Source organism: Hypanus sabinus, chromosome 30 (assembly GCF_030144855.1).
Source record: "Hypanus sabinus isolate sHypSab1 chromosome 30, sHypSab1.hap1, whole genome shotgun sequence".
Classification (NCBI taxonomy): domain Eukaryota; kingdom Metazoa; phylum Chordata; class Chondrichthyes; order Myliobatiformes; family Dasyatidae; genus Hypanus; species Hypanus sabinus.
Genome location: NC_082735.1, coordinates 13,149,021 through 13,176,903, shown reverse-complemented (window position 1 = coordinate 13,176,903; position 27,883 = coordinate 13,149,021). Strand labels below are relative to the sequence as shown.

Here is a 27,883-nt window from a genome sequence, read left to right as displayed (position 1 = left end):
AGAGTAAGTTAGCCAATAATATTGATGGGAATACCAAAAGTTTCTTCAGATACATAAGAGAAGCAAGAGTGGATATTGAGAATAATGCTGGAGAGGCAGTAATGGGGAACAAGGAAATGGTGGATGAACTCAATAAGTATTTTGTGTCATTCTTCACTGTGGAAGACACCAGTAGAATGATGGAAGTTTCATGTGTCAGGGTTATGAAGTATGTGAAGTTACCATTACTAGGGAGAAGGTTCTTGGCAAACTGAAAGGTCTGAAGTTAGGTAAATCATCTGGACCAGATGATGTACATCCCAGGGTTCTGAAAGAGGAGGATGAATGAACTTTGTTGGCATTATTAATGACCTTTCAGGAATTAGTAGATTCTGGAATAATAATGTCACTCCACTCACAAGTCACCAGCAGCCAACCAGAAAAGGGTGGATCTGTGATGGTGCCGATTCTTTTTACATTGTATGTCAATGATTTGGATGATGGAATTAATGGAGTTGATTGTTAAAGCTGAGGTCTCAGGGTACTTGGAGGCACATGATAAAATAGGCCACAGTCAGCATGGTTTCCTCAAGGGAAAATCTTGCCTGACAAATATGTTGGAATTCTTTGGAGAAACAACAAGCAGGATAGACAAAGGAGAATCAGTTACGTTGTGTACTTGGATTTTTAGAAGTCCTTTGACAAGGTTCCACACATGAGGCTGCTTAACACGCTACTGGCCCACGTTACAGGAAAGATTCTAACATGGATTAAAGCAGTGGCTGATTAGCAGGAGGCAAAGAGTGGAAATAAAGGGAACCTTTTCTGGTTGGCTGCCGGTGACTAGTAGTGTTCCACATGGATCTGTGTTGGCTCCGATTCTTTTTACATTATATGCTAATGATTTGGATGATGGAATTGATAGCTTTGTTGCAAAGTTTGCAGACTATATGAAGGTAGGTGGAGGGCAGGTAGTTCTGAGAAAGTAGAGAGGCTACAGAAGGACTTAGACAGATTAGGAGAATGGGCAAAGAAATGGCAGATGGAATGCAGTGTTGGGAAATATATGTTCATGCACTTTGGTAGAAAAAAATGACATGTTTGACTATTTTCAAAATGGAGAAAAAATACAAATAACTGAGGCTGAATGGAACTTGGGAGTCCTTGTGCAGGATTCCCTAAAGGTTAATTTGCAGGTTGAGTCTGTGGTGAGGAAGGCAAATGCAATGTTAGCATTCATTTCATGAGAACTAGAATATGAAAACAAGGACGTAAAGCTGAGACTTTATAAAACACTGATGAGGTCTCACTCAGAGCATTGTGAGCAGTTTTGGGCCCCTTATCTAAGAAAGCATGTGCTGAAACTAGAAAGGGGTCAAAGGGTGCTCCCAAAAATGATTCCATGATTGAAAGGCTTGTCACATGAAAACCATTTGATGTGTCTGGGCCTGTATTCACTGAAATTCAGAAGAATGAGGGGTGATTTCATTGAAACCTATTGAACGTTGAAAGGTCTGGATAGAGTGGAAGTGGAGAGGATGCTTCCTATGGTGGGAGAGTCTAAGACCAGAGGACACAGTCTGAGAACAGCGGAGCATCCTTTTAGAACAGAGTTGAGGAGGAATTTTGTTTAGCAGAGAGTAGTGAATCTATGGAATTCATTGCTACAGGTACAGGTACGGAGGCCAGGTCTTTATGTATACTTAAGGCAGAGGTTGATAGAATCTTGATTAGTCAGGGCATGAAGAGATATGGGGAAAAGGCAGGAGATTCAGGCTGAGAGGAAAATTGGATCAGCACTGATGAAACGGTGGAGCAGACTCAATGGGCCAAATGGTCTAGTTCTGCTTCTAGATCTTGTGGTCTTATAGTCTTATATACAATGACCTTAGCATTGTCAAGGATCCTCCCATCCATCACACAGTCTCTTTGACTCTCAAACTATCAAGCAAGAGGAACCATAGCATTATAATTGTTAGGACAGGTAACAGCTTCTTCCCCCAGTTTATGAGACTATGGAATTGCCTGCAGCCACCCAGGACTCGAGTATTATGAAGTGCCTGTAGTGTTATTCTGTATAGTTTCTATCCTGTGTAATAAATGTACCTTCTGCTAAGTATCACTCTTCTGGAATATATTTTATTATTTGTTAACTTATTTGTGGCAATATTACTCTATGTCTTGTGTGTGAGTTATATTGACTCTGTTCTGCACCCTGGTCCAGAGGAACGTTGCTCTATTTGGCGTTATGCATATATACATCTGAATGACAAAAATCATGAACTTGAACAATACTGTATAGTTCAGCCCACAACATCTGCACATATGATCTAATTTGGATCAAGACTTGAGGCTTGGTGAGAACGTGGAACAAGCTATCAACAGAGGTGGTGAATTTGGGTTCAATTCCAGCATTTATGAGAAATTTGGATGGGTACATGGATGGGACAGGTATGAGGGCTATGGTCCAAGTTCGGGTCAATGGGGCTAGACAAGATGGGCTAAAGGGCCTATTTCTGTGCTGTAGTTTTCTATGACTCTTCTATGGCATTCCTAGAACTAACAGGCCAGCTGCTCACCGGGTGAACACTATGCCATAAAAGAAGAGTTTCCACACTTCTATTATGTTAAATCTGTTTGGTGTTTGTACTGTGAAAGAATGCTGATGCATGGAGGTTAGACGCATTTAGACCACCATGGTTCTGTCTTGATGAGATAGCTAGCCCAGTGCTCTCTCACAAGATTTAACCATGGAGATTGGTTCCCAAAATTACAATATTCTCATGAATGTCCCTTGTCCCTCCACCCACGTGAGTGCAAATTTTTCTTTATCTACATGTTCTTTTCTCAGGATATCCAAGTGTGTAAGATATCTCATTAACAGGAGATCCTGATGAAGGGTCTCTGCTGGAAACATCAACTATTCACTCTCCTCCATGGATGCTGCCTGCCCTGCATAGATCTTCCAATATTTTGCGTGTGTTTCACAAACACAAAGTACTGCAGATGACAGCTTGGATGGAGATGCCAACCATGAATAAGCTATTTTACAGACAAGTTAAATAAAACCAATGGTTTACCCTCAGGAAGGAATCCAACACTGCGTTTCCCATGTATTCAATTACAATCATCATGGGTTTACCTGCAAACAGGAAATCAGAGTGTTAACAATGGAGGTGTGGAAACTGCAAATTGCGGAGTTCAGCTGTCAATCAACTGTATTGCGGCACTTGCTTCAGAGACACAAAGATACAGTAAATAAATGCAAACTAAGTAAATTCCAATATTTTGTGCATTGAGCCCTGGACGGCATAATAATACAAATGATTCACTTTCACTCATTACACTGGGGCTTGCAACAATACCCAAAGCTAAGTGTCACAATAGTAAAGTCTGGGTTTGGATTTTAATAATGTTTGGTGTATTTGCTGACGGTTTCAGTAATAAATAATCCAACCCATCAACAGCAGCAATCAAACCTCCATGCCAGCATGGATGGGCCTAAACCCACTCCAGAGGTCAGAGTACAATAGATTGGATAGGTGGTCACAGTCTGTATACCAAAAACAAAAAGGCATGGCTTTAAGGTGGCTGAAGGAGTTTTAAGGGTACCTTTGAGTAACTTCTTTGTTGCACATAGAGTGGTTGATATCTGGATTGCACTGCAGGAGGACGTGGTGAAATCAGACACAATTACTCTATATAAGGGCAACTTAAAATAGCTAAATAACCAGGCAATACTGCCCGTAGGATACAGTCCAGATGAGGGCAAGTGCGGAAGGTCGGCATGAGACTGGTAGACTGCAGGGCCTGCTTCTAAGCCGTACAACCCTATGACTCTATTATCTAAGGCTAGACTTCAGTGTCATACTGAGGCAACGTTTCACTATTTCTAAAGAAACTTTACAGTGCGCCAGCACCTCCCTTTGCTGAGGAACAGCTTTGATGCAGAGTGGATCACTCAACCGATTGAGCCAGCAGTTAACCCACTTTATGTAGGGTTTTTGCATACTGCCTACCATGCTTTCTAGCGTGTTTACATATAAAAACTGTATCCTTTTACTCTGCTCCACAGTTGCTGCTTGACCTGCTGAGTTCCTCCAGCATTCTGTGTGTGTTCCTTTGGATTTCCAGCATCTGCAGACTTTCTCTCCTTTGTGATTTATGCATAAAATGTATTGAATTGACTGAGAATCAATTTGAAATGAACCAAAACAACGAAAGGCTCCATATAAGTCAAAGTTATTTCTTTCCTGAATAAACATTTGTATCACTATCTTGTGTCCCTATAAGATCCATCCTTGCTTCCACTCTTGAACAGTGCTGATGCAGAACAATCATTTCTTTTTGGAAAAGACTAACATGAAATCTGTAAACTTTAATACTGCAAACATTACCAGATCACTGGAGACATTTTTTAGTCTTTAAAAAAGAACAACTGCTTACTGCTCATGCAATGATTTCAAGCAGAACAGGGAAGCCATCAGATGAAACTAAAATCACATGTTAAGTACTGGTATTGGTTTTGGTTTACTATCATCACATAGAGTGAAAATTTGCATATTGTATATAGAAATCAAATCATGACACAGTGTATTGAGTGAGAATATTAAAACAGTAACACTGAAGAATAAAGTCCAGCGCAGGGAAATGATAAAGTGTAAGATGATAATTCAGTAGATGATGAAGCCAAGCATCTATTTTGGGTCTGATTACAGTGGATAGAAACTGTCTTTGAGCCTGGTGGTACAAGCTTTCAGGCTTTTGTATCTTCTGCCTGATGGGAGAGGGGAGAAGAGAAGAACGTCTGCGGTGAGTGGGGACTTTGATTATGCTGGCTGCTTTACTGAGGTAATGGGAGGTGTAGACTTCCCCATAAGGGGAACGTTGATTACTGTGATGGCTGAGCTGTGTCCACAACTCTCTGAAGTTTCGTGTTACATGCAGGGCAATAGCCATACCAAGCCATTATGCATCCAGACCAAATATTTCCCATGAATGCATTTTGTAGACTACTGCAATAAAGAGAACAATATAAAAGTATATATTCCCACCTCTCTTTTGCTGTAGAGGAGGTAGGGGATTCGCAGTAGTATTCTCATCTGTCATTCCTTTTCTCTTGTTCACTTGCTGAGGGAAGTTTTGAGTTGGGGCAACATATTTAATATGGTGATTGTTGAATGATATTTATCTACTCAAATTAAATCCAGTTTGCTGTGTTTCTTTGCCCTCCTGTACTCATAGTAGCATTTCTTGATGCCATACTAATTGCACTACATAATGCAGTTCCTCATAAAGACAAGAGATTCTGTGGATGCTGAAAATCCAGAGTAACACATACAGAATGCTGGAGGAACTCAGCAGGTCGGACAGCATCTATGGAAAGGAATGAAGTGTTGACTCTTCCTCCTTATGTCCTGATGAAATGTCAGCACTTTATTCTCTCCTTTAATGCTGTCTGACCATTGAGTTCCTCTGGAATTTTGAGTGTGTTATATTGTAGCTCCATGTATTGCTCCATAATTGAACATTTATAATTCCCCTCCTATATTGAAATGTATTTCTCCATGGAGATGCAGATCTCCAATTTGTTGTTTCACCCATTGCAAACTCAGATAAAAGGTTGTGTCTGCTGACATTAAAGACCTCACGTCTCAACAGCCAAAAACAGAGCACCCTGGGAGTTCAATACTTGGCATTTCATGTTAGAAGGTGTGGCCCACATAGGGGAGAAAATTTAAAAAAGCACAATTATGTAGGCTGCTCGTAAGTTCTTTACACCCAATGGAGGATTTCAAAGAAGCAATTACTGATATAATCGGAAATGCATCTACAAACTTGCATTCAAAATGTTCCACTGATAATAATGGAAACAGAGACAAGGAGTGTTTTGAACTGTTCCAAAACATTGCATATTGGCCACATTTTCAGGACCTTTCACATTAAATACCTTCTTTGTTCCCAATTGGATGCTTTGCATTGTTACTGAAGAGTTGGATCTTTGGTAATACACATGTTTTCCCAAGGGTTATTCTGTTAGAAGCATTCCTTTAGCTTCTTCAATAAATTTCTCATTTATCTCCTCAAGACTACATAATGATCACCACTTTAGGTTAGATAATACCACATTGTTTAAAACTCAGCAGGAGTGACCAGGAAATAAGGGGTGAGAAGGAAAACCATTTGGTGGGGTGGGGGGATGCTGGACGTGTAAGGCTTGTAGTGTATAAAGATGAAGTGGTACTAAAATTGACAAGGGTTCATGAAGGTGCAACGAAGAAGTGTGGACTGAACTGCAACATTGCTATAGCAACATACACGAAGGCAACTTGTTCAACTGCAGAAATTCCAGTGAAGTAGCCACAAAGTATATCTAGATATCTAATTTACCCAGCTCCAAGGTTCAAAGTTCAAAGAAAATTTATTATCAAAATACATATATATATCACTATATACAAACCTGAAATTCATTTTCTTGCAGGTAATCAGAGAGAAACACAATGAAAGATCATTCCCAACAGGGCAGCAACAAACAATGTGCAAAAATAAACATAACAGACTGTGCAAATACAAAAAGAAAGGGAAAAAAAACTGATGATAATAATAAATAAAAAGCAATAAATATCGAGAACATGAGATGAAGAGTCCTTTAAATTGTGTCCATGGGATGTTGGAACAGTTCAGTGATGGAATGAGTGAAGTTATCCCCTCTGGTTCAAAAGCCTGATGGTTGTGGGGTAATAACTGTTCCTGTTTCTGGTAGTGTGATATATGAGGCCCCCGTACTTTCTCCCTGATGGCAGCAGCACAAAGACGGCATGGCCTAAATGCTGGAGGTCCTTGATGATGAATGCTGCTTTCCTGTGACAGCGCTCCGTGTAGATGTGCTCAATGGTGGGAAGAGCTTTACCTGTGATGAACTGGGCCATATCCATTACTTTCTGTAGGCTTTTCTGTACAAGGGCAATGGGGTTTCCACATCAAGCTGTGATGCAACCAGTCAATATATTCTCCTCCTTACATCTATAGAAGTTTTTCATAGTTTTAGATGTCATGTCAAATCTTCACAAATTTCTAAGAAAGTCAAGGTGCTGCCGTGCTTTATTCATAAGAGTACTTAAGTGCTGGACCCAGGACAGAAACACTGAAATGAGTACACCAAGGAATTTAAAGTTGCTGACTCTCCACACCTCTGATGCCCCATTGAGGACTGACTCATAGACTTCCTGTTTCCTCCTCTTGAAGTCAGTAATCATTTTCTTGATTTTGTTGACATTGAGTGAGAGACTGTTGTTATGACACCACTCAATCAGATTTGCATTCTCTCTCCTACATGCTGGTTCATCACCACCTTTGATTCAGCCAACGACGGTGCTGTCGTCAGCACAGTTGAACACAGCATTGGAGCTGTGCTTAGCTTCACAGGATTTGTTCCTGGATCCATCAGGAAAATAATACACAGAATAACTAGCAGTTGATTAATTATTCAACTAATTCAATTCAAATAATTTCACACTTCTGAAGTTAAATATAGATAATGTAAGAAGACTGGAATAAATTTAAACCAGTTAAAGGTTTTTTGAAATACTTTCTTTAAATGTTTTTAAAATTTGGTTTTGGAAAAGTAAAACTTAGTACCCAGTGGCTGAGAGTTGTCACATATTCACTCATGCTGACATGCCTACCTCTTGTAATGACTCCTTCGAGACGGATAACGTTTGAATGGTCAAATTGTCCCATTATACTTGCTTCTGTCAGGAAGGTACGCTTTTGCTTTTCGGAGCACCCAACTTTCAGTGTCTTGATGGCCACTGGGAGCTCCCTTTTACTGGGGAGTTTAAGGCACCCTTTGCAAACTTCCCCAAATTCCCCTACAGAAGACAAGAAACACTATTAGCATCTGAACACCGGTCTCACTTCTTTCTGTAGAAGCTGGGTCTCAGTATGGTCTTGGGAGGCAAGAGGAGAAGTTAGCATAATTATGACTGTCTGACTTTTTCTGCGTGTGTTTGAGAGAGAGAAAGAAGAGAGACAGAAAGACAGACAGAGATCAAAATGCAGTGCTGGTTAAGGTGTCAAGAATCACCCTGTATGAGTGTTACTACTTCTCTATTCTACATGTTAGGGTAAAACCTATCATTTGCATTGACTTCCTGACTTCACAAGCAGATCCACCACCCAAGAATGGAAAGGTCAGGACACGATGGATTGTAGGGTGGCATGATAGCACAGCAGATAGCATAACGTGATACAACACCACCAATTACAGAAATCAGGGTTTGATTCCCTCCACTGTCTGTAAGGAGTTTGTACATGCTGCCTGGGGCCATGTGGGTTTCCTCCAGTTGGCGCAGTTCTCTCAAGATTTTAAGATAGTTAAGAGTGAGTAAGTTGTGGGCATGTTATGTCGGCACCGTAAGTATGGCAAAACTTGCGGGGGTGGGGGGGGCATCCAGCACAATCCTCAGACTGTGTTGGTCATTCATGCAAATGACACGTTCCACTATATTTTCAGCATGTGACAAATAAAGCTAATCTTCAACCTTTGAAGAATCTCATCTTGCTTAAATGAGTGTGGCTGAAATTTCTAAAGTAAGGACTTGTTCAGCACAGCTTTGTGGGTCGAAGGGCCTGTACTATGCTCTAGGCTTTCCCTCTTCTATGTAACACGTGAGAAGCCAGGCACCATATGGAACAAAGTGGCCTCTTGGCTTGGAGCCCCTCATTGTTTTGCATTCTTTCCCTCCATTACCAGCTCAGTGTGTCTACAATGTATACTACAAAAACTGCAGTTGGTTATCTAAGCTAATCCAACAGCACCTTGCAAACTTGCAACTACCCAATATGAATGAAAACACAGTGACTTCTCCTCCAAGTCACACACCATCCTAACTTGAAAGTCTTTTGTTAGTCCCTCATTATTCTGAATTTAAATCCCAGAACTCTCAACCCAACACCACCATGGAAGAGCCTTCACCAGGTCAGCAATGGTGATTCAAGATGGAATTTCCCCTCCACATACTCTGGGGCATGGAGATCAGCTAATAAATGCAGACTTTGCCCAGCGAAGTGCATTTTCTGAGATTATAAATAAAAAAATGCCAAAGGATTTCATCCTTATTTGCAGAAGTGGGGAAGAAATTTAATGGGCATTATTATACATTTCTGAAGTTGGGTTTTGCCCCACAATTTTGCAGAACAGGGAATGTCAATTTTTTGGTTGCTTGGGTGCAGGGACACATTCCTATGAATTGATTTGTATTAGCAGGTTGCTATTGTTAATGACTTTTAATAGAGGATGAGGACCATTACTTAGCACATCATTTTGTGATGTTCTTGGAGGACAGAATGCTTCATGACAAGGGAATGTCCTCTCATGCTCACAGCACAAAAATAAAATGCAACAAGGATGTGATTTGGATCTAATTATGTAGAGAACATACAATCATGTGTCCTTTCCCATCTCATTCTGAATACACATTGATGTAAATCGGCATTTTCTAATTGCACATCTAGAATTCTGATTTAAAAAAAACATTTAGAAAATTAAGAAACATTTAGAAAAATAAGTTAAGGCTAATTTTAAAATGTATTAGAACTACAAATGAACTACACCTATTTATAGCAATTTTCACAAGGAGAGTAGTGGTATTTTGCCTGAATTTCAGTGGAGAAAATAGTCTAAGTGGGTTTCTCTCCTACTGCGGCACCACTGGTCCATTGATAATGATAATGGGTATAATTCAAGAGAGTTTTTCAATGAAAGCAAATAGCAATAATCCCTGCCCCATTATCACAGTAGCTATCTACTTGCCCATTATTTCGTCTGCTTAGAACCTTGCAATTTACAGAATAATCATTGCAAACTTCTGAATTCAGTAACAAATTGGGCTTCAAAGGCAATATAGGGTATGCAGTTCTAAACTCTAAAAGCTAAGTAGCTTTCTAAACAAAATCAAGTGCCCTAAATATTCATAGGGGTTGCCTAATGTACAGGTAAAAGACAACTATGGCAAGAGCAAGGAAGGAGGAGTGCTGGGTGGTAAATGTTTGGACAATGAGAATTTGAGGTAGAACAGCGGGTGCATCAAAACTAGTGATATTCTAGTGAGACAGCCTGCCATTTCCTGGTGACAGGCAGTTTGGAGTTGTTCTAACACCACTTTTAGGTGCACAGCCCATTGCAAGTTGAGTGTCTTAGAGTAGTACCATAAAAGCAGCAACCATTAATATAAAGCAGGGGTTCCCCAACTCTTTTATGCTATAGAACCCTACCTTTAACTGAGGAGTCTGTGGACATCAGGTTGGAAACCCCTGGTTTATAGGTAAGGTTACAAATTATGCAAAAATTAACCAGTTATTGAGACAGGAGATTCTTTTTCTGATGATAAATTTCTTCCCCAGCCAAAACCTAAACAAGCAACCTTACATTAGAGATCAGTCAATCAGGTATGAGCCACCACAAATATGTGTGAGAAAAATCTGCAGGGTTACTACCTTTCCTCTCAGCACACAAGTATTCAGCCCATAGTCAATGATGTCCTGCAATAAGTTGGAAGGCTTTAAAGATCTCACTGATGGGAAATTGGGAGGACACTTGTCCAGGGTGCACCATTTCTCATTCTCATTCATTTCCTATTAATCAAACAAGGCAAAAACTTCACTCATGAAAGGTCCCTCTTTTCATAAGTGATGCTTGACCTGCTTAGCTTTTTCTAACATGTTCCACTTTATGTTTCTTTTTACTAATATTATTGCAGTTCTTCTTATCCTAATCAGTTAGCCTGGCACGTTCGGCCGTGTCCAAAAGACCATAAGACATACAAGCAGAATTAGGACATTTGGCACATCAAGTCCGCTCCGCCATTTCATCATGGCTGATCCCGGATCCCGTTCAACCCCATCCACCTGCTCTCTCACTATATCCCTTGATGCTCTGACCAATCAGGAATCTATCAAATTCTGCTTTAAATATACCCACGTACTTGGCTTCCACCACAGTCTGTGGCAGGGCGTTTCACAGATTCACCACTCTTTGGCTAAAAAAATTCCTCTTACTTTTGTTCTAAAAGCTTGCCCCTCAACTTTGAGGCTGTGCCCTCTATTTCTGGATACCCCCATCAGGGGTAACTTCCTCTCCACATCCATCCACTGTGGTCCTTTCAACATTAAGTAGGTTTCATTAAGATCTCCCACACATTCTTCTAAATTCCAGTGAGTACAGGCCCAAAGTTGCCAAACACTCCTTATACACTTCATTCCCAGAATCATCCTCCTCTGTACTCTCTTCAATGACAATGCATCGTTTCTGAGGTAAGAGGCCCAAAACTTTTGACAGTTAAGGAGTCAAAACCTTAACATTAGCAACTCATTGCATTCTCTTTCCACAGATGTTGTCTGGTCTGCTTAGATTCTTCAGCACTTTTGTTTCAAGCACCTATTTTCCATCTATTTTGGATACCTTTTCCATGCCACAACTGTACCTTGCTGTGGGTTCTCCCCACAACCCAAGGACATGCAATTTGGTAGGGTTATTGGCCACTTTAAATCACCCCCATTGTGTAGCTAAATGGATAGAAACTGGGTGGGGGGAGGTTTGATAAGGGTGTGGAGAGAAATAGGATTACTGTTTAGTGTAAATTGATGGATGATGTTTGGTGTGGGCTCAATGGCTGGTTTCCCTACAACTTTGTTTTCATCTGATTCACATGGCCTTATTTTGTAATTAGTCCTCAGATTGTTCTGTATTTATTGAAGCTTTTCTAAATTTCTGTGCTCTTAAATCCTGGGCTGTTGATGGGCAAGTGGTTTGGGGTGCTGTCATTGTCTTTTGAGTGCCAAGTGTCAGGGAGTATAAGCATGTTCAGGTAACTCGTTACCTTACTGCTTGATGTACTTAATGCCAATGTTTGTTTGTCATGGCTGTGCTCCAAACACAATTTGAAAGATACAATATGTCCATTGCTCCCTTTCTCTGTGTGCTGGATATAAGTAAATGTTCAATACCTCCTCCAATAACTCTCTCAATTTTGATACAGGAAAGGTCCAGTTCTTTGGCAAAAAGATGCACTGCTTGGACAGGGTCTTCATAGGTGTCTGGATCAATGTAGGTTCTTCGACTTGGGATCTTAACTGTAATAGAAAAATAATCCATGTTCACAGAGCTGTAAACACAAGTTTCCAACATCATCAAAGTACTGTAACTGGCTCCCAAAGGGATCTTGAAGCATCCTGGACAATGAACATCCCTCGGTTGTCACCTACCTAGAATAAATTGCCACTGATACTCGTGCTTTGTTGCCTCCCATGCACTGGAACTGAATAAATAAATAAATTGGCTGTAAAGGACCAGAGGTGCCCAAGCAAATGACCTTTTGTTAAAACTGTAGACTTTTTTCATTCAGTGTACATCGTTGTTTACATATTGCCTTCTATTCAGTCCTCACCCCGCATCCCTCCTGTTGGATTAGACTGTATAATAGCAGTTTTGGTTACTTAGTGTTGTCATAGCTGGGGATGAGCTCCCATTATCTATTCAGTGCTTCCAAAAACATGCACCTCAAAGAGCCCCCGACAATCAAGTCAAACTCCTGGCCTTCACGTGTGGCTTAGTTACTAAGCCTGGCAAAATGGTTTCTACTGACAGGAGAAGGGACAAAAGAGGGATCCTGATGCCATAAAACAAGTCGCTTTGGGCAAGTGGGGCTCATCAACTATGGTTGGCAGCTCATCTAGTAGAACGAAAACTCCAATTTCAAACCTCTGCAGTCTGGTGGCTATACACACTCAAGGGGAAGGCTTTGGGAGTGAACCCTGAGGAAACGTCTGGAGCTGGGGTCCCTAAGGCAGTCCTGTGTTGAGTTCAACACTGACTGGCAACTCCTGTAATGCCACTGGTGCCAAACTGTATCGGTTTCTTCTCTTCTTTTGGATTCATCAGGGTGAGCCAGCTGCATGGAGAACAGCTTGCTCTCCATATCGTACTCCCCTGGCTTACATAGATCGCTAGGGTACAACATCTGTGGTTGACCTTGATCAATGAATGGCTTAATTAATTATTTATGCCTTCTTATGTTTTATGTAATCATTTATATACATGTAACTGCTCAGTATGTTTCCTAGTGGTCACAGAATGTATATGCAATTGTTCTGCGTGTCCCTTAATTCTTTGTATGATTCTGGAAGCTTCTTAGGTATTGCATTATTTGAGTAAGTGCTACCAGATTGGTTAATTCTTATCTACAAAATTAAGTAGAATGATTGGATCTACAGGGTATAAGAATGACTGAACATGTTGCCCCACTGTCTTTAGTCCTTATTCTTTTTCTTTGTTCGTAGATACTAGACTTTTGCAATCCTGCATTTCTAATTGGCTTTGTTCTATTAGTGCTTAATAAAATGAATATGGAGCAAAAACTTTTATACTTTCTTTACTTCCAAAATAACCTTGCACTAAAAACATCATAATCCTACATTCCTTAGTGAGTGATTGAGCTTCATATTGTTTCTAATGAGAGAGAAGTAACTGCTATGCGGGTCCCTTCAGGTGAGGGACAAATGTAGCCGATTCTCACTTCTCTATGACATCCAACTCATCTTTCATTTGGTTGTTTTGGGATTGTTGCTTGAAGTAGAATGGACATTGGTAAGTAATTTGTGATTCTTTATTTTGCCTCCTCACTGTTGCCACCTAAATGGGTCTTAGCATTCTCAACACCCAAGGTTATTTCCTGCGAATCTTCCAATCATGCCTGCCTGCCAAACCTGATCATGTCATTAGAGATGACAAAGGTAAGGATGGTGATCAGCTTGATGGCAGGTTCAGGTTCAAATAACAAGTATTTATTATGTCCCCTGTAAAGACGTTATTCAAAAGGTAGGGATTTCATTAGAAATGGAGTCAATATTTACAAGTGCCAAAAATAATTGCAACAGGCAGAATTTTTTACTCAGAACAAAAGGTGATTTTTAAAAAAATGGTTATTCCTCGGTTTCCTACTCAACATCCCATATAATGCAGAAATAAATTAAATATCTTTTTGCTTGTAGTCTGTCAATATGACCACAAGACATAGGAGAAGAATTAGGCCATGGGCCCATTAAGTCTGCTCCACCATTTCATCATGGCTGATCCATTTTCCCTCTCAGCCCCAACCTCCTGCCTTCTCTCAGTACCCCTTCATGCCCCGACCAGTCAAGAATCTATCAACCTCTGACTTAAACATACGTAAAGACTTAACCTCTACGGTCACACATGGCAACAAATTCCGTAGATTCACCTTCATATTGACAGACATATATAAACCAATTTTACTTATTATTTGAAAAAAAAACAAATAACCATGTCATGTACATGTAGTTAATCTTATATTTGGATAACTTTTAGATTATTTTCCAAATCACTGAATAAGATCAATGACCAGAGATTGCACAGGAACTGAAAAATTATGATAAATGGAGTCATCATAACAAATTCAAGTCTAATAAATTTACCTCTATGCATGACCTGAAGCCAATAAGGTCCGCCTAAAATCTTAACTATGGCAGTGAGTCTTTACTTACATCAAATTGTAAATGAACAGATTTCTCACCTAGACATAATTCACATGCAATCACAGATTGGAAATAGCCTATATTATAGTTGGACAACTAGCCACTAAGCTAAGACTGGATCAATTTACAATCATGTATCTGAACTTCATTAGACACCAGGAGGAAAGGGAGAAAATTAGCAGAGAAAACTGGAAGAATAAAGAACACTTATTGCCAATGGATTCTGTGAGATTTACTTTCCAGTGTCATGTTGTTTTTAAGAAAACTATATTGGTTAACAAGAAAACTGAAAGGAGATATCTTTAGGCATTGAGCTAATTTGATAGGTCTGAATTTCATCATTGTCCACAGGAACATAACTGATTTTTCTTCACCATAATCCCTGCAAAATGAAACCCCTTCCATGGACAAAATGAAACACTGGTCCAGATCGGAGATGAAAATGCACTCCACTCTCCAAGGGCACTGGGGGATTTTGCTATGTTGTTCTTTGATCAGCCTAGATAGACTGAAAAGACAGGGTATTTAGATCTGGGGAGAGAGCCAATTTTGCTCATTTTTCACTTTGGTCACTCCTCTCTCCTTGGTGCTGAGGCTATGGAGACTGCCCAGCTGCAGCCTGCTAATATGATTAAGTAATAAGTGAGGCTTTTGGCTACTCTGGGCTGCTCCAAGGTTCAGATCTGAGGGCTCAGTTTTGGTTGCGATTGTTTGTGCTCACTTCAATTGTTTGCATGATTTGTGTTGTTTCTTCTTTCTCCTGAACATTGGCTGTTGGTCTTTTATTTTTATTATTTATTCTTTTTTTTCCTTTAATTCTTTTTTCAGGTTTCTTGCTTTGTGGCTGGCTGTGAGCAAACAAATCTCAAGGCTGTATAAATGATACATTCTTTGATAAGAAATGGACTTTGAATCTTTGAATCTTTGTAGGGATCAGCAAATAAATATCAAAGTGTCCCATCTATCCCTAATTGTCCTGTGCTGCATCACCAAGGTATGAGAAATACTAAAGAATTTTGAATCTTAAATCATTGTGCTTATTGAATATTTATCTCCAAGGTGAAGTTACAAATTAAACCTAGAATAAATATCTAGTCTTTGCTTCAATGTCACCTGCAAAATTTCCCACTTGCAAGAATAACTATCGAGTCTTTGCTTCAATGTCACCTGCAAAATTTCCCACTTGTAACCTCTACTTTAAACAGTCATTATATGTTAAAATGTAGTACATTGGCACCAAAGCCATTGAATGGACCTGAGGGCAGGAAGGGTTCTGTTCTTTATCAAAGGTTATCCAGGGCTCACGGAGAGCCATACCACAGAAGCAGCTAGAGTGGTGTGGATGATATTGGAGGAGTAAGTGCAGGAAAAAAGGCACGGCAGCAAGAGCTTGACAAATTTGGGAGGATGGTGAGCAGCTGATACATCCAAGTCTTAAAAAAAGAATATATTGTGGCCAGCGTTTGAACCATAATGATAGACCAGGAAGCTTGTTAAGTCAACAACCATTTTACTGTGATAAGAGACCGGGCATCATGGCCGAGAGAGAGAGAACAGTTCAGTTTCACACAGACCAGGAAAGTGACCATCACACACCCCAGCTACAGTTAGAGTGACCCACAACCACACAAGTGAATGACTGTATAACCCAAGCTAAAACATATCAATAAATGACCTGGAATCTCCCAGAATAATTCCATGAAATGATCTTAATTCAAGAACAATAAACAGTGTTGGTCATTCAAAATGCAGGGGTGGGCTGTCGACCACTCCTCCTCCAACCTCATCCCAGAGCGTCACAATATATATCGTACATATTTAAAAAGTCTAAATAAATAACATGTTAATATACACTGACAAAAGCATCCGTCTTGGTAAAAGGAGAAACAGAAAGCGCTTCCGTAGCTACACCTCCCCCCCCCCCCATCATGCTATTCCATACAGATGGAGTCCCTACATATTAGGAAATGTGCCTATTAGTGTACATTTCCTTCATTCTACATGAGTAAAACTGAGGGAAACGGGTGTGCATGTGTGTCTTTTGACCAGCATATTGTATTTTCAAGCTCACATCCCTCATGATAAGGGCAAGAAATCAAAGTAGGTGTAGGTTATGCCACCATTGAAAATGATTCCAGCTGATTTATTTAGAAATAGATGGAATAATTACTATATGGCAGAATAGGGATTTATAAATAGCCACTGCTCATAAAAAATGCCACCAATTATTACTCTTTTGTACTAATTGATGATTTTTTGAAAAGCATTCTAATATGGCAATTTCAAAATGAAAACCAGACATAGTTAAGAAGTAAATTAATGATATCATCTTGTAAACATACAGATGTGACATGACACTTGATATTTAGCTCTTTTGCCTTCAATAAAATTGCATTCAGAGTGTATTCTATAGAAAGTGGCCAATAGAGTTCTTTCTTGTATCCAACCCATGTTCAATTTTGGCAAAAGTATCTGTATTTTATCAGCTACATGAGGCAAAGCCTCACCAGAATGATTCTGAGGATGCTGTCTTTCATTCTTGAAGGGATTAAAAAGAATGGACCTAACTCTATTGAATTTTGAAAGCTGAAAGATGATTTTTATATACAAAGTTCTTTTACAGTACTTGTGAATGTTGATGTAGGGATAATGTTTCTCATGGTTGTAATGTCCAGAACTAGGGTTCAGAGTCGCAAAAGAATGGGTCAGCCATTCAGGACCATGAGGGGAAGTAACTTCTTCACCCACAAGTAGTGAATGTTTGGAATTCTTTACCCAAATGGACATTCGGGGCACAATCACTGAGAAAGACATTCAGGAAAGTGAGCAATCATTTTTTTAAATTTATTTAGAAAGTCAGCAATAATAGATTTGGTGCAGTTAAATGGCACTGAGGTAAAAGATTGGGCATTGCCTTATCAAATTATGTCCTATGCAAAAGAGGTTGAATGTTCTACCAGTTCTGCTTCCTATGTAATTAAGATTATAGCCATGCACTAAGTACAATGAAAAATACTATAAGATCCCAGCTGCATACAGTATAATCAATAAAGAAGAAGGAAGGAATGTTGAAATGTGGTTCAAATAGAGTTTAAACTTTAGAGTTGACATACATGCCAATTGGAAGTCTGCCATTAGTTTACAGACTGACAGCATCTCCCCATTTCTCTGCATGATCCATGATAAAGCTTGCTGAGTTATATCAAAATATTATGGTGTAATGTCCGGTATAAAGCTCCCTAATCTTTCAAAAGCATGTCTGTATTAATGCTGGTGAACCAGTGCAATACTGTCTTACTTTAATTGTGCTGATTAGATCAATGCTCCATTTATATCATCCACGTCTCATCCAATCAATCTTTACATAACAGCGCAATCAATGTTGAGCTCACTAAAGGGCACCCGTGAATGGAAAGTGTTTCATTTGAAATGAAATTAAATCATAATGATTTCATGTGCACCAAAACAAATGCCCTTTCTTTGTCAACCCTCTCTTGTTATTATAACAACACTTTACAGTGCCTATTTGAAATGTTTTTTTTTTAATTTGTCTGATTCATCGTATGATCTCAAAACTCTTTCCCAGCAGCCTGTGATAATAAACTCAATTAAGACCAGAACTGCAGCACCAATGATTGAACTTGCAATGAAATGATACCTCATAATTTCATTAGCTTCACTGCATCATGTTACTGAGCTTTTTTTTTTATTTTCACTAAATAAGCTACTCAAGCTTCTTATAGGAAGCAAAAGTTCTCATTCAGAGTAACATGCTGCTCAAAGTAAGTTATTCGCATATCAGTTTTATTTAAAAATAGTCTGAATATTAAGTGGGTTACTTAGTTTATCCTGAAGCTGAAAGCATTAAGTTCAGAGATTTTCCTCAAATACTGTGTGTTCATATTAATCCATATTAATTCAAAATGACTGGATGAAAAAACTGCCATGCACTCATCCCAAATTTTAATTAATTCAAGGTGATTAATAATGGACAGTTAGATTTGTAGCAGTGTAGAGAAATTTCAGATACATTCCTTATGATTCCAATAATTGACCTTCTTTCTGAGAAAGGAGGCAAAACTAATGTCCAGAGAGCCAAATTCAACTGGTTTCAACTAAAGAGATTCATAGGTGCCTCATAAAAATCCCAGTCTTTCGGCGTGTCAATATAATGCATAAGTTACTTAGGATTTAATCTTTCCTAACTCGCTTCGTGTATGTCTCTTTGTTGTCCAAAGCAAGATTATTGGAGTGGGTCTGTGCTGAGAATGAAAGAAAGGAATGCTCAAAGTGCTAGTTTTGAAATACCATCCACTTTCTGATATTTTATGATGCAGGTTCCATTCAATCAGTAGAAAAAACAAATGGCTGTTATAAGCGCAAGAGTGTCTGAAAATGCTGGAGATCAAGAGACAGATACACAAAATGCTGAAGAAACTTCTCTCTGGAAATGAATAGACAGCCGACAGTTCAGGCCAACAGCCTCCAGTAAGTGGAAAGGAAGGGAGAAGAATCCAGTAACTAGAATGGCTTCACTACATTGGTACTTCATTTTAGGTAAACCCTTTCAAGAACTTAAGTACCTCCCAACTCTTCTCTTCCAAGAAAAATAATCCAATGGCCCCAAAGGCTCCAGACCACAGATACTGCTGTTGCCAACTTTGGTCCCAACAAGCCCAGAAGCCTTCAGATCACAGATTACACAGTCTCCAGCTCCAGCCGTGACCTTGGCACCTCCACCTCCAGGCTGAGATCTTTCTCACTGCCGCTAGGCTCCTGGGTTCCATTTCCCATATATCTGCTCCCCAATCCCTTGTCTTTCAAGCACCCCTACCATTCCTTGGGTCTTCAGAGCCTTCCATCTTCCTCCCTCCCTACCTTCTTTGAACACCTTAAGCCTCCCCTCCTCTGATACCAACTGTATTCCCCCTTCTCTCTAATCCTTGTTGTGTCTTCATCATTCCCTTTGGCCGTTTCCTCTCTGTGGCAGAATGTTCTGTCCTCAGCAGTGGCTTTACTTTTGCCCCCTTCCCCTGCACCTCAGTGAGTTCCGCACCAATCACAAAGTCGAGTTCTTCTTCTGATGCCTCCATCTCCAAGCCCACTTCTTTGATGAGTATTTCCCATCCCAAACAGGTGACTCTCCTTCTCCCGTCTCCAACCCTCCTCCTCTTCTTGGACAACCCACTCCAGTTTTCTGTTTGCTTGTACCTTTTCATCTCTAATTGCTGATATGACACCAACCGGCTTAACTTCAGCATTCCTCTCTCCTCTTCAAACCTTAACCCCTCAGAATGTACTTTTGGCCACTCTCTCGGCACTAATCCAAGCCTCACCATTAAACCTGCAGACAAAGGGGGTGCAGTTGAAGACTTGCACTCTGACAGAGGGCTAAGACCAGAGAGCAACTCTCAGATAACTCCTCTTACTTGCCCCTTGATAAGACCCCTCTCAGGACTATCAAGATATTGTCTCCAGCTGCTACTCTTGTCCATTCACCTCCTCCCTCACTTCCATTCAGGGCCCAAACAAGTCCTTCCAGGTGAGGCGACAGTTCACTTGCGACAGCTCTGTGGTCGTCTACTTCATCCTGTGTTCTCGATATGGTCTACTTTAGATTGATGGATCACTTTGCCAAGCACCTTCAGTATATCTGCAAATAGCAGAATTTCCTGCTGGCCAACCATTTTAATTAAAACTACCATTCCCTTTCCAACATGTCAGACCATGGTCTCCTTTTCTGCCACAATGAGGCCACTCTTGGTTTGGAGGAACAACACCTCATATGTCATCTGATGCTTCCAACCTGATGGCATTGACATAGACTCTCTAACTTCCGATAACTTTTTCTCGTCTCCTTTCCCACTTCTTCAATTTCCCACTCTGGCCCCACACTTACTTTTTCTCCTCCTGACTATCGCTTCCGATTGATGCACCTCCTCCTTCCTTTTGTTCCACGGTCCGCTCTCCTCTCCTATCAGATTCCTTTGCCTCCACTCCTTTTCCACCTATCACCTCCCAGCTTCCTATTTCATCTTACCTCCCCACCCATCTGCTTCACCTGTCAACTTCTAGCTTGTACTCCCGCCAACTTTGTATTCTGACTTCTCTCCCCTTCCTTTCCAGTCCTGATGAACGGCTTTGGTCCAAAATGTTGACTGTTTATTCATTTCTATAGATGCTGCCTGACCTGCTAAGTTCCTCCAGCATTTTGTGCGTATTACTCTGCATTTAATCTCTCGAATCTGATTTGCAATTTGATGACTGATCTATAACCAAACTTCATCCACCTAACCCTATGTCCACTCTAAAAACATTGCCTAGCAAAAACCCACCACTCACTGAAAGTTATTATCATTATTATTCATCAGTTTTAGAATTATTTATCAGCCAAACATATGAGAGAGATTGCCATATCATTCAGAGTTCAAGGAATAGTTCCCTTCCTTGAATGCTTAAGCACTGACTTTCAGGGGCTGTCCTATTTTTTTCTCTAACTACACCATATTTAAGTATTCTTAAAATGCAATTAAATCACCCTTTAAATTTCTGCATTCTGTATAAGGTCAACTTACATAATCTCTCCTGTTAGAGCAACTATTGGTAACATTCCCATAGATCTGTCCACCACTTTATGATCGAGCTGCCTGGTTAGAAATACGTCAGGTCCAAAATGTCTTCTGATTGGCTGTGCTGGTTGACTTGACAACTTGGGAATCTCTATGTTTTTTTGTATTTGTTCTAAATTTGCATGAATTAAAAAAAAACTCTAATCTATCTAATTTTAATCTAAATGCACGATTTCCATTAAAACACTGCATCGCCCTGCTCCTCAATTCATAACTAGATTATTTCTGACTTACATATTATGACTCCAATCTTTACCTCATTGACAAACTTTGATTGTACTCTCTAAGTTATTAATAAAAATAATGAATAATTGAAGTTTCAGCACATATCCATGTGGATCACTCCGAGACATTGTCTTTCAATTCATGTTCATATTCATTTTCCCTACTCCCCCTTCCATTATCCCAGCCAATCTTATAACCAGGTCAATAATTTTTGTTCAATTCCATGAACTTCAATTATAGCTCATAGTCTCTTCTGAGGGACCATATCAAATGCATTTTGACAGACCATATAAATTAGATCCATAGATATTCCCCTGTTTATTACTTTTACTTCTTCAAAATTTCAATTAGTTTTGGAGCACATGACCCACCCTTTACAATTTCACACTGGCCTTTTCTGAGCACTGTAACATGCTCTAAGTACTGAATTAGTCTGCCTTTAATTACAGTCTTCAGTTGATATTCAGCTAATTAGTCTTCAGTTCATACTTCTTTAATTAACTAACTGTATTTACAGTGTTCCAGTCTAAAGGGGTAATTCTGAAAACAAGACATTTTTATGCATAAACCATTCCTGATCTCTTCATTTTTATTTATTAAAAATTTACCCATCGGGTCCTTCAGGAATGATTTCTTTTAGAACCTTTCTTTTTATTAATATAATTTTATAAATTTTCTGTAAACCTTGATATCCCTTACACCATTTGTATTTACATTTGTAGTTTGTACTATCATTTTTATATTCACTATACCTCTCTGAATTATGCTGCTCTCTGCATACTTACAATGTTTTCTTCTTTAATTTTAATGTACAGTTCACCTCCTTTATTTATTGTGGATCTTTCATTTAGCAAATAGAACTCCTATCCCTTGGAGCTGTGTACAAGAATACCACCAATTACAAAAGACTAAATAAACTCGTTTGAAAGACCAGGATGAGTGTATTAAATGTCACACTAGTTTGAAAAAGTGATTAAGTATAGAGCTGCTTTGTTATTGATGCAAATTTTTAGCTATTTATAATTACATCTCATTAATTACCCATCAAATTGCCGTGACAGGACAGTGGCTCAATGTATTATAGTAAATGTGTTGTCCCAGAGGAATAAGACATAAATGCCTTTCTCTGGATTTCGATTCAGATTTCGACACGCGTTGACAACGCGCTGTTAGCACTAACACTCGAGGATGCGCATCTTAACAGGAATGGGTGCCACTCCAGAACCAACATAGGATGTCCTCCATGCTTGACAGAACCCGGAACACAATAAAACAGAACAACGGCAAAGTAGGCCTCATTGCTCTCCAACATTGGCCGGCCCATACATGTACACAGACCTCCAACCCCAGGGCAGGGCTATCTTCAGCTTCCAGCCTCTGCACCATCATAGTTAAATGTACAATTGAAGCTACACATTCCTGTTAAGATGTGGGAAGAATCAGAGCAACAAGCCAGGTCACTCCTGAACAGCAGCTACTACAGCAGAATTTATTGTGTCAATGCTGAACTAAACGATCAGTACAAAAGCAATAAAAGGATCGTGTTCAAGTCTCATAGTTATAGACACGTCAACTCATTGTCTTCATACTAACTGTTCAGAGCCTAGCTGTACTAATCCTATCAATCAACACTTGGTCCTTAGCCTACTATGCTATTATAATTCAATGTTGTGGTCACCACACTACAGGAAGGATAAGGATGCTATTGAGAGAGTGCAGAGGAGATTTACAAGGACGCTGCCTAGATTGGAGGGTGTACCTTACGAGAATAAGTTGAGTGAACTTAACCTTTTCTCCTTGAAGCGACGGAGGATGAGAGGTGACCTGATAGAGGTGTATAAGATGATGAAAGGCATTGATTGTGTGGCTAACTGGAGACTTTTTCCCAGGGCTGAAATGACTAACAAGAAGAAGCGTAGTTTTAATTTCAAAACGTACAAAAAAGCTGGATGTATTCAGCAGGTCGGGCAGCATCCGTTGAAAGAAGCAGTCAATGAAACCCTGATTAAATAGTCAATGATTAAAGAAGGAGGGGGCAGGGGCCCTATAAAGAAGGTGGGGAAAGGGTGGAAAACCAATCAGAGGAAAGATCAAGGGGTGGGGGAGGGGAAGCAGGGAGGGGATAGGCAGGAGAGGTGGAGAAGGAATCCAAGGGGAAAACACTATGGGTAGTAGAAGAAGGCAGAGTCCTGAGAGGTGATAGGCAGCTAGAAGAGGAGACAGAGTGAAGGTGGGATGGGGAAGGGAGAGGGAGGGAATTACCGGAAGTTGGAGAATTCGATGTTCATACCAAGGGGCTGGAGTCTACCCAGACGGTATGTGAGATGTCATTCCTCCAACCGAACTTTGGCCTCATCATGACAGTAGAGGAGGCCGTGTATGGACATATCTGAATGGGAATGAGAGGGAAAGTTGAAGTGAGTGGCAACCGGGAGATCCTGTCTGTTGTGGCGGACGGAGCGTAGGCGCTCGACGAAGCGATCCCCCAATCTGTGTCGAGTCCCGCTGATGTAGAGGAGGCCGGACCAGGAGTACCGGATGCAATAGATTACCCCAACAGACTCACAAGTGAAGTGTTGCCTCACCTGGAACGACTGTTTGGGGCCCTGAATGGTGGTAAGAGATGAGGTGTAGGGACAGGTGTAGCACTTATGCTTGCATGGATAAGTGCCAGGTGGGAGATCTGTGGGGAGGGACGTGTGGACCAGGCAGTTACAGAGGGAACAATCCCTGTGAAAAGCGGAGAGGGGTAGAGAGGGAAAGATGTCCTTAGTGGTGAGGTCCTGTTGAAGGTGGCGGAAGTTGCGGAGGATAATATGCTGGATCCGGAGGCTGGTGGGGTGGTAGGGGAGGACAAGGGAAATACGGTCCCTGTTGTGGTGATGGGAGGATGGAGTGAGGGCTGAAGTGCGGGAAATGGAGGAGATGCGGGTGAGGGCATCATTGTTGACGGCAGAAGGGAAACCACGATTCTTAAAGAAAGAGGACATTTAGGATGTCCTGGAATGGAAAGCCTCATCCTTGGAGCAGATGCGGCGGAGACGGAGGAACTGGGAATAGGGAATAGAATTTTTGCATTTGGCCGGGTGGGAAGAGCTATAATCAAGGTATTATAATCAAAGTAGTTTTAATTTGCAAGGGAGTAGGTACAGAGGGGATGCCAGGGAAAGGTTGTGGGTGCACGGAATGCACCGCCAGTGACAGTAGTGGAGGTGAATATGATAGGGTTTTTTAAGAGACTCTTGGATAGGTACATCAAGCTTAGAAAAATAGAGGGCTATGCAGTAAGGAAATCCTAGGCCATTTCTGGAGGAGATTTCATGGTCGGCACAACATTGTGGGCCAAAGTGCCTGTAATGCACTGTAGATTTCTATGTTCTATGATTATCCAGATACTTCCTAAATGTTTCAGAGTATCTCCCTCTGCCACCTTCCAGCAACTGTCCACTAGGTGAAAGAAATTCTTCCTCAGATCCCCTCTAAACAGATCCCTTCTTTTTGCTTTAAACTGAAAGCCTTTAGTTTTAGACCTCTCCACCATGGGGAGAGGCTTCTTACAAGTACATTATGTTACCAGGTTTGGATATGGCCCAAGTGCAGAGTGAGAAACACTGAAGCAGGTTGATAGTTCACAAGCTTCAATGCGAACAGTGTTAAAGGAAAAATAAAAACGTAAATTCCAGGTCAAATAAGGCCATTAACTAAAACTCTCAAGTGGAAAACAAAGCCTAGACTGCGGCTGAAAAGAAAATGTAAACATTAAACAAATACCACTAGTCTTCAGAGTCAGTTGACTCGACAGTCCAATTTCTCAGGCAAGACCGAATGCAAGCAGGCAGCAAAGCATTGCTGTGCTCTGTCCAAGTCTCAACAAGCACTACAACGACATGTATGGAGTTAAATACCATTACCATTAAATAATAATTAGCCGATGCGTGCATATTCACAAGCACAATTGCCATATCTACTGCGCTGTTGAATCCGTGGTTGTGACACATTATCTATGTTTCATAATTTGGTACATAGCAATTGGCCAGCTTCCACTGCTCCACCCAGCCTATCCAATCTCTTCTCACAGTTCGTGGTGTTTTTCTTTCTAGGATTCATGTACAACACTCCTTCCCACGTACTCCACCTTCTCCTCTACCACTAAATCTTCAACTAGGCTGCAGCACCAAGATATAAACTTGAAAGAAGGTGTCAGTAATCACATTACCACTTGTTATTAGAGATGGGATCATTGGTAAAGAATGCTGCTGTGCACACCATACTCAGGGAAACTGCTCCAACATTCTCCATTGAGGCTTTCCTAAAGATATGTTCCTCTTTTCTGCAGATAGTTGTAATTCACCTTATTGGATCATGGCAATGAGTGGAAGAGTCAGAGAATGAAGGTTTAAATTTCTACTGTCACAATGAGGCCACAAAAGGTTGGAGGAGCAACCACTTATATTCCATTTGGGTAGCCTCCAACCTGATGGCATGAACATCAATTTCTCAAACTTCTGATAATGTTCCTCCTCCCCCTTCACCATACCCCATTCCCCTTTCCCTCTCTCACCTTATCTCCCCATCACCTCCTTCTGATGTTCTTCTCACTTTTCATTTTTCTATGGCCTTCTGTCACTCCTATCAGATACCCCTTCCCCAGCCTTATATCTCTTTCACCAATCAACTTCCCAGTTCTTTACTTCACCCCTCCCCTTCCCAGTTTCACCTATCACCTTGTTTTTCTTCCTCCCCTCACCCCACTTTCTTACTTTGACTTCTCATCTTATTTTTTCCAAAGATGACGTTTTTTAGCCCAAAATGTCAACTGTTCTCTTTTCCATGGATGCTGTCTGGCCTGCTGAGTTCCTCCAGCATTTTGTATGTGTTGCTTGGATTTCCTGCATCGGCAAATTTTCTCTTGTAAAAATGTCTTATTCCTTCACATAACTTCCTGTCAGACAAGCTATAATTTGATGGTCTTTGGACTGTTCTGTGGAAATATATCTGTAACCCTGAAGTCTTAATGAATTAATAACTTTTGTAAAATGTAATGTGACAAAATGGAATCACTGTGATCCCAGAGTGCTTTACTGGTTTGGATGGAGGCTTACAAGAAGTGTGTTAGTGTTATATAGCAGGGGGTGTGTTTATGGTAGGGAGTGGCAAAAAAGAAGAAAATAATATAGCTGTCTTGAGGGGAAGAAGCTTCAAAAGATAAGTGAACTGATTAAAGACAAATGCACAGATGCAGATAAAGAAGGAACACAATTATGGGATGGAACAACCTCAAATACATGAACTATTGGACATTGTAAACATATAAAAATGGCTTGTTTTCTGTTGTAAGATCGAAGCTACCTACCAACAACTTAACATATGGAGGGAGACTTCCCCTTGCAAGTGATAAATATAATTTGATCCACTATGAATTACTTGTAGTTTGTTACTGTGTATTAGAAGGCCTAGCTGAACCGTACACAACAATTCCGTAGGATGTACAAAAATGAAAGACAGCTTTGAAATAGTCAAAATAAGATTTGAAAACTTGTATTGGGTTTGGACATGAAACTGCCTATCCACAACATTCTCCTGTTCCCTCAGCTCTAAATTGGAGAAATGAAAATAATGCAAGATTGCAAATGTTGATTTTCGTTATTAGGTACTATACATCAAAGAGATACAACCTCATGAACATCACATCTGAGAACTGTATATCAAGTCCTGCCTAGCTCCAAATGGGTAAACATTTTAAAAGTAAATTGCAGCAAATGTGACAGCATTTCCATACTCTAAATTGCAGGCATTTACTGCATTTGTCTTTCTTTTTCTGAATGGCCATCAACATTTTTCAGAGCACTCGCATTTAAAGTTGCTGCAACATCCAAATTCTCCAGTCCTGCTCCCTGCACATTCCACATCTTTCCTACACCCTACGATTGGCACTTGTGATGTCAGCCTCCTAGAAGCTAAGGGTTGGATTTATCGCCCTCGGCCTCTTCTGTCTCCTCCTCTCTATTTTAGGTTCTCACATAAACCTACTAAATTAAAGTGTTCATTTTTCATATGTCCTTCCTTAGCACAGCATGTTATTTTATTTTTGTATGGAGAGACTTTAAAAGTGAGACATTGAAATGGTAGACGAGGGGTGATTGATAAGTTTGTGGCCTAAGGTTGAAGGTGTCAATTTTCAGAAAACCTAGCACATCTATTTTTTAACATAATCCCCTCCTACATTTACACAGTTAGTCCAGTGGTCGTGGAACATATGGATCTTGGAGCTCCAGAAAGTGTCCACAGCAGGGGTGATTGATAAGTTTGTGGCCTGAGGTAGAAGGAGATGAGTTATACAGCTCCCTTTACATGCACACGCAAGTCAACTCTTTCAGTGATTATGCAGGAAGTTTGAAGTTAATAACTCATCTCCCATGTTGAAAAATAAATGTGCTAGGTTTTTGAAAATTGACTCCTACCTTAGGCCAAGAACTTATCAATCACACCTCATAAAG

The 27,883-nt window shown here is 40.3% G+C and overlaps 1 protein-coding gene across 8 annotated transcripts in view; it reads right to left on the bottom strand.

The window, feature by feature from the left end:
- LOC132383416 (ephrin type-A receptor 7-like) overlaps positions 1-27,883 on the bottom strand; it is a 693,221-nt gene that overhangs the window by 55,002 nt on the left and 610,336 nt on the right. For 7 of the 8 annotated variants that reach the window (XR_009508677.1, XM_059954340.1, XM_059954341.1 and 4 more), the window contains exons 10-12: positions 11,986-12,111; positions 7,665-7,850; positions 3,060-3,121 (exon numbers count right to left, since the gene is read on the bottom strand). Coding sequence is in view for 7 of the 8 variants with exons in the window: in XM_059954340.1 (XP_059810323.1) it covers positions 3,060-3,121; positions 7,665-7,850; positions 11,986-12,111 (374 nt within the window). In the remaining variant the exon portion in view is untranslated. Of the gene's footprint in view, positions 1-3,059; positions 3,122-6,463; positions 7,414-7,664; positions 7,851-11,985; positions 12,112-27,883 lie in introns of those variants that run through there. The other variant, XM_059954346.1, reaches the window with a different exon arrangement.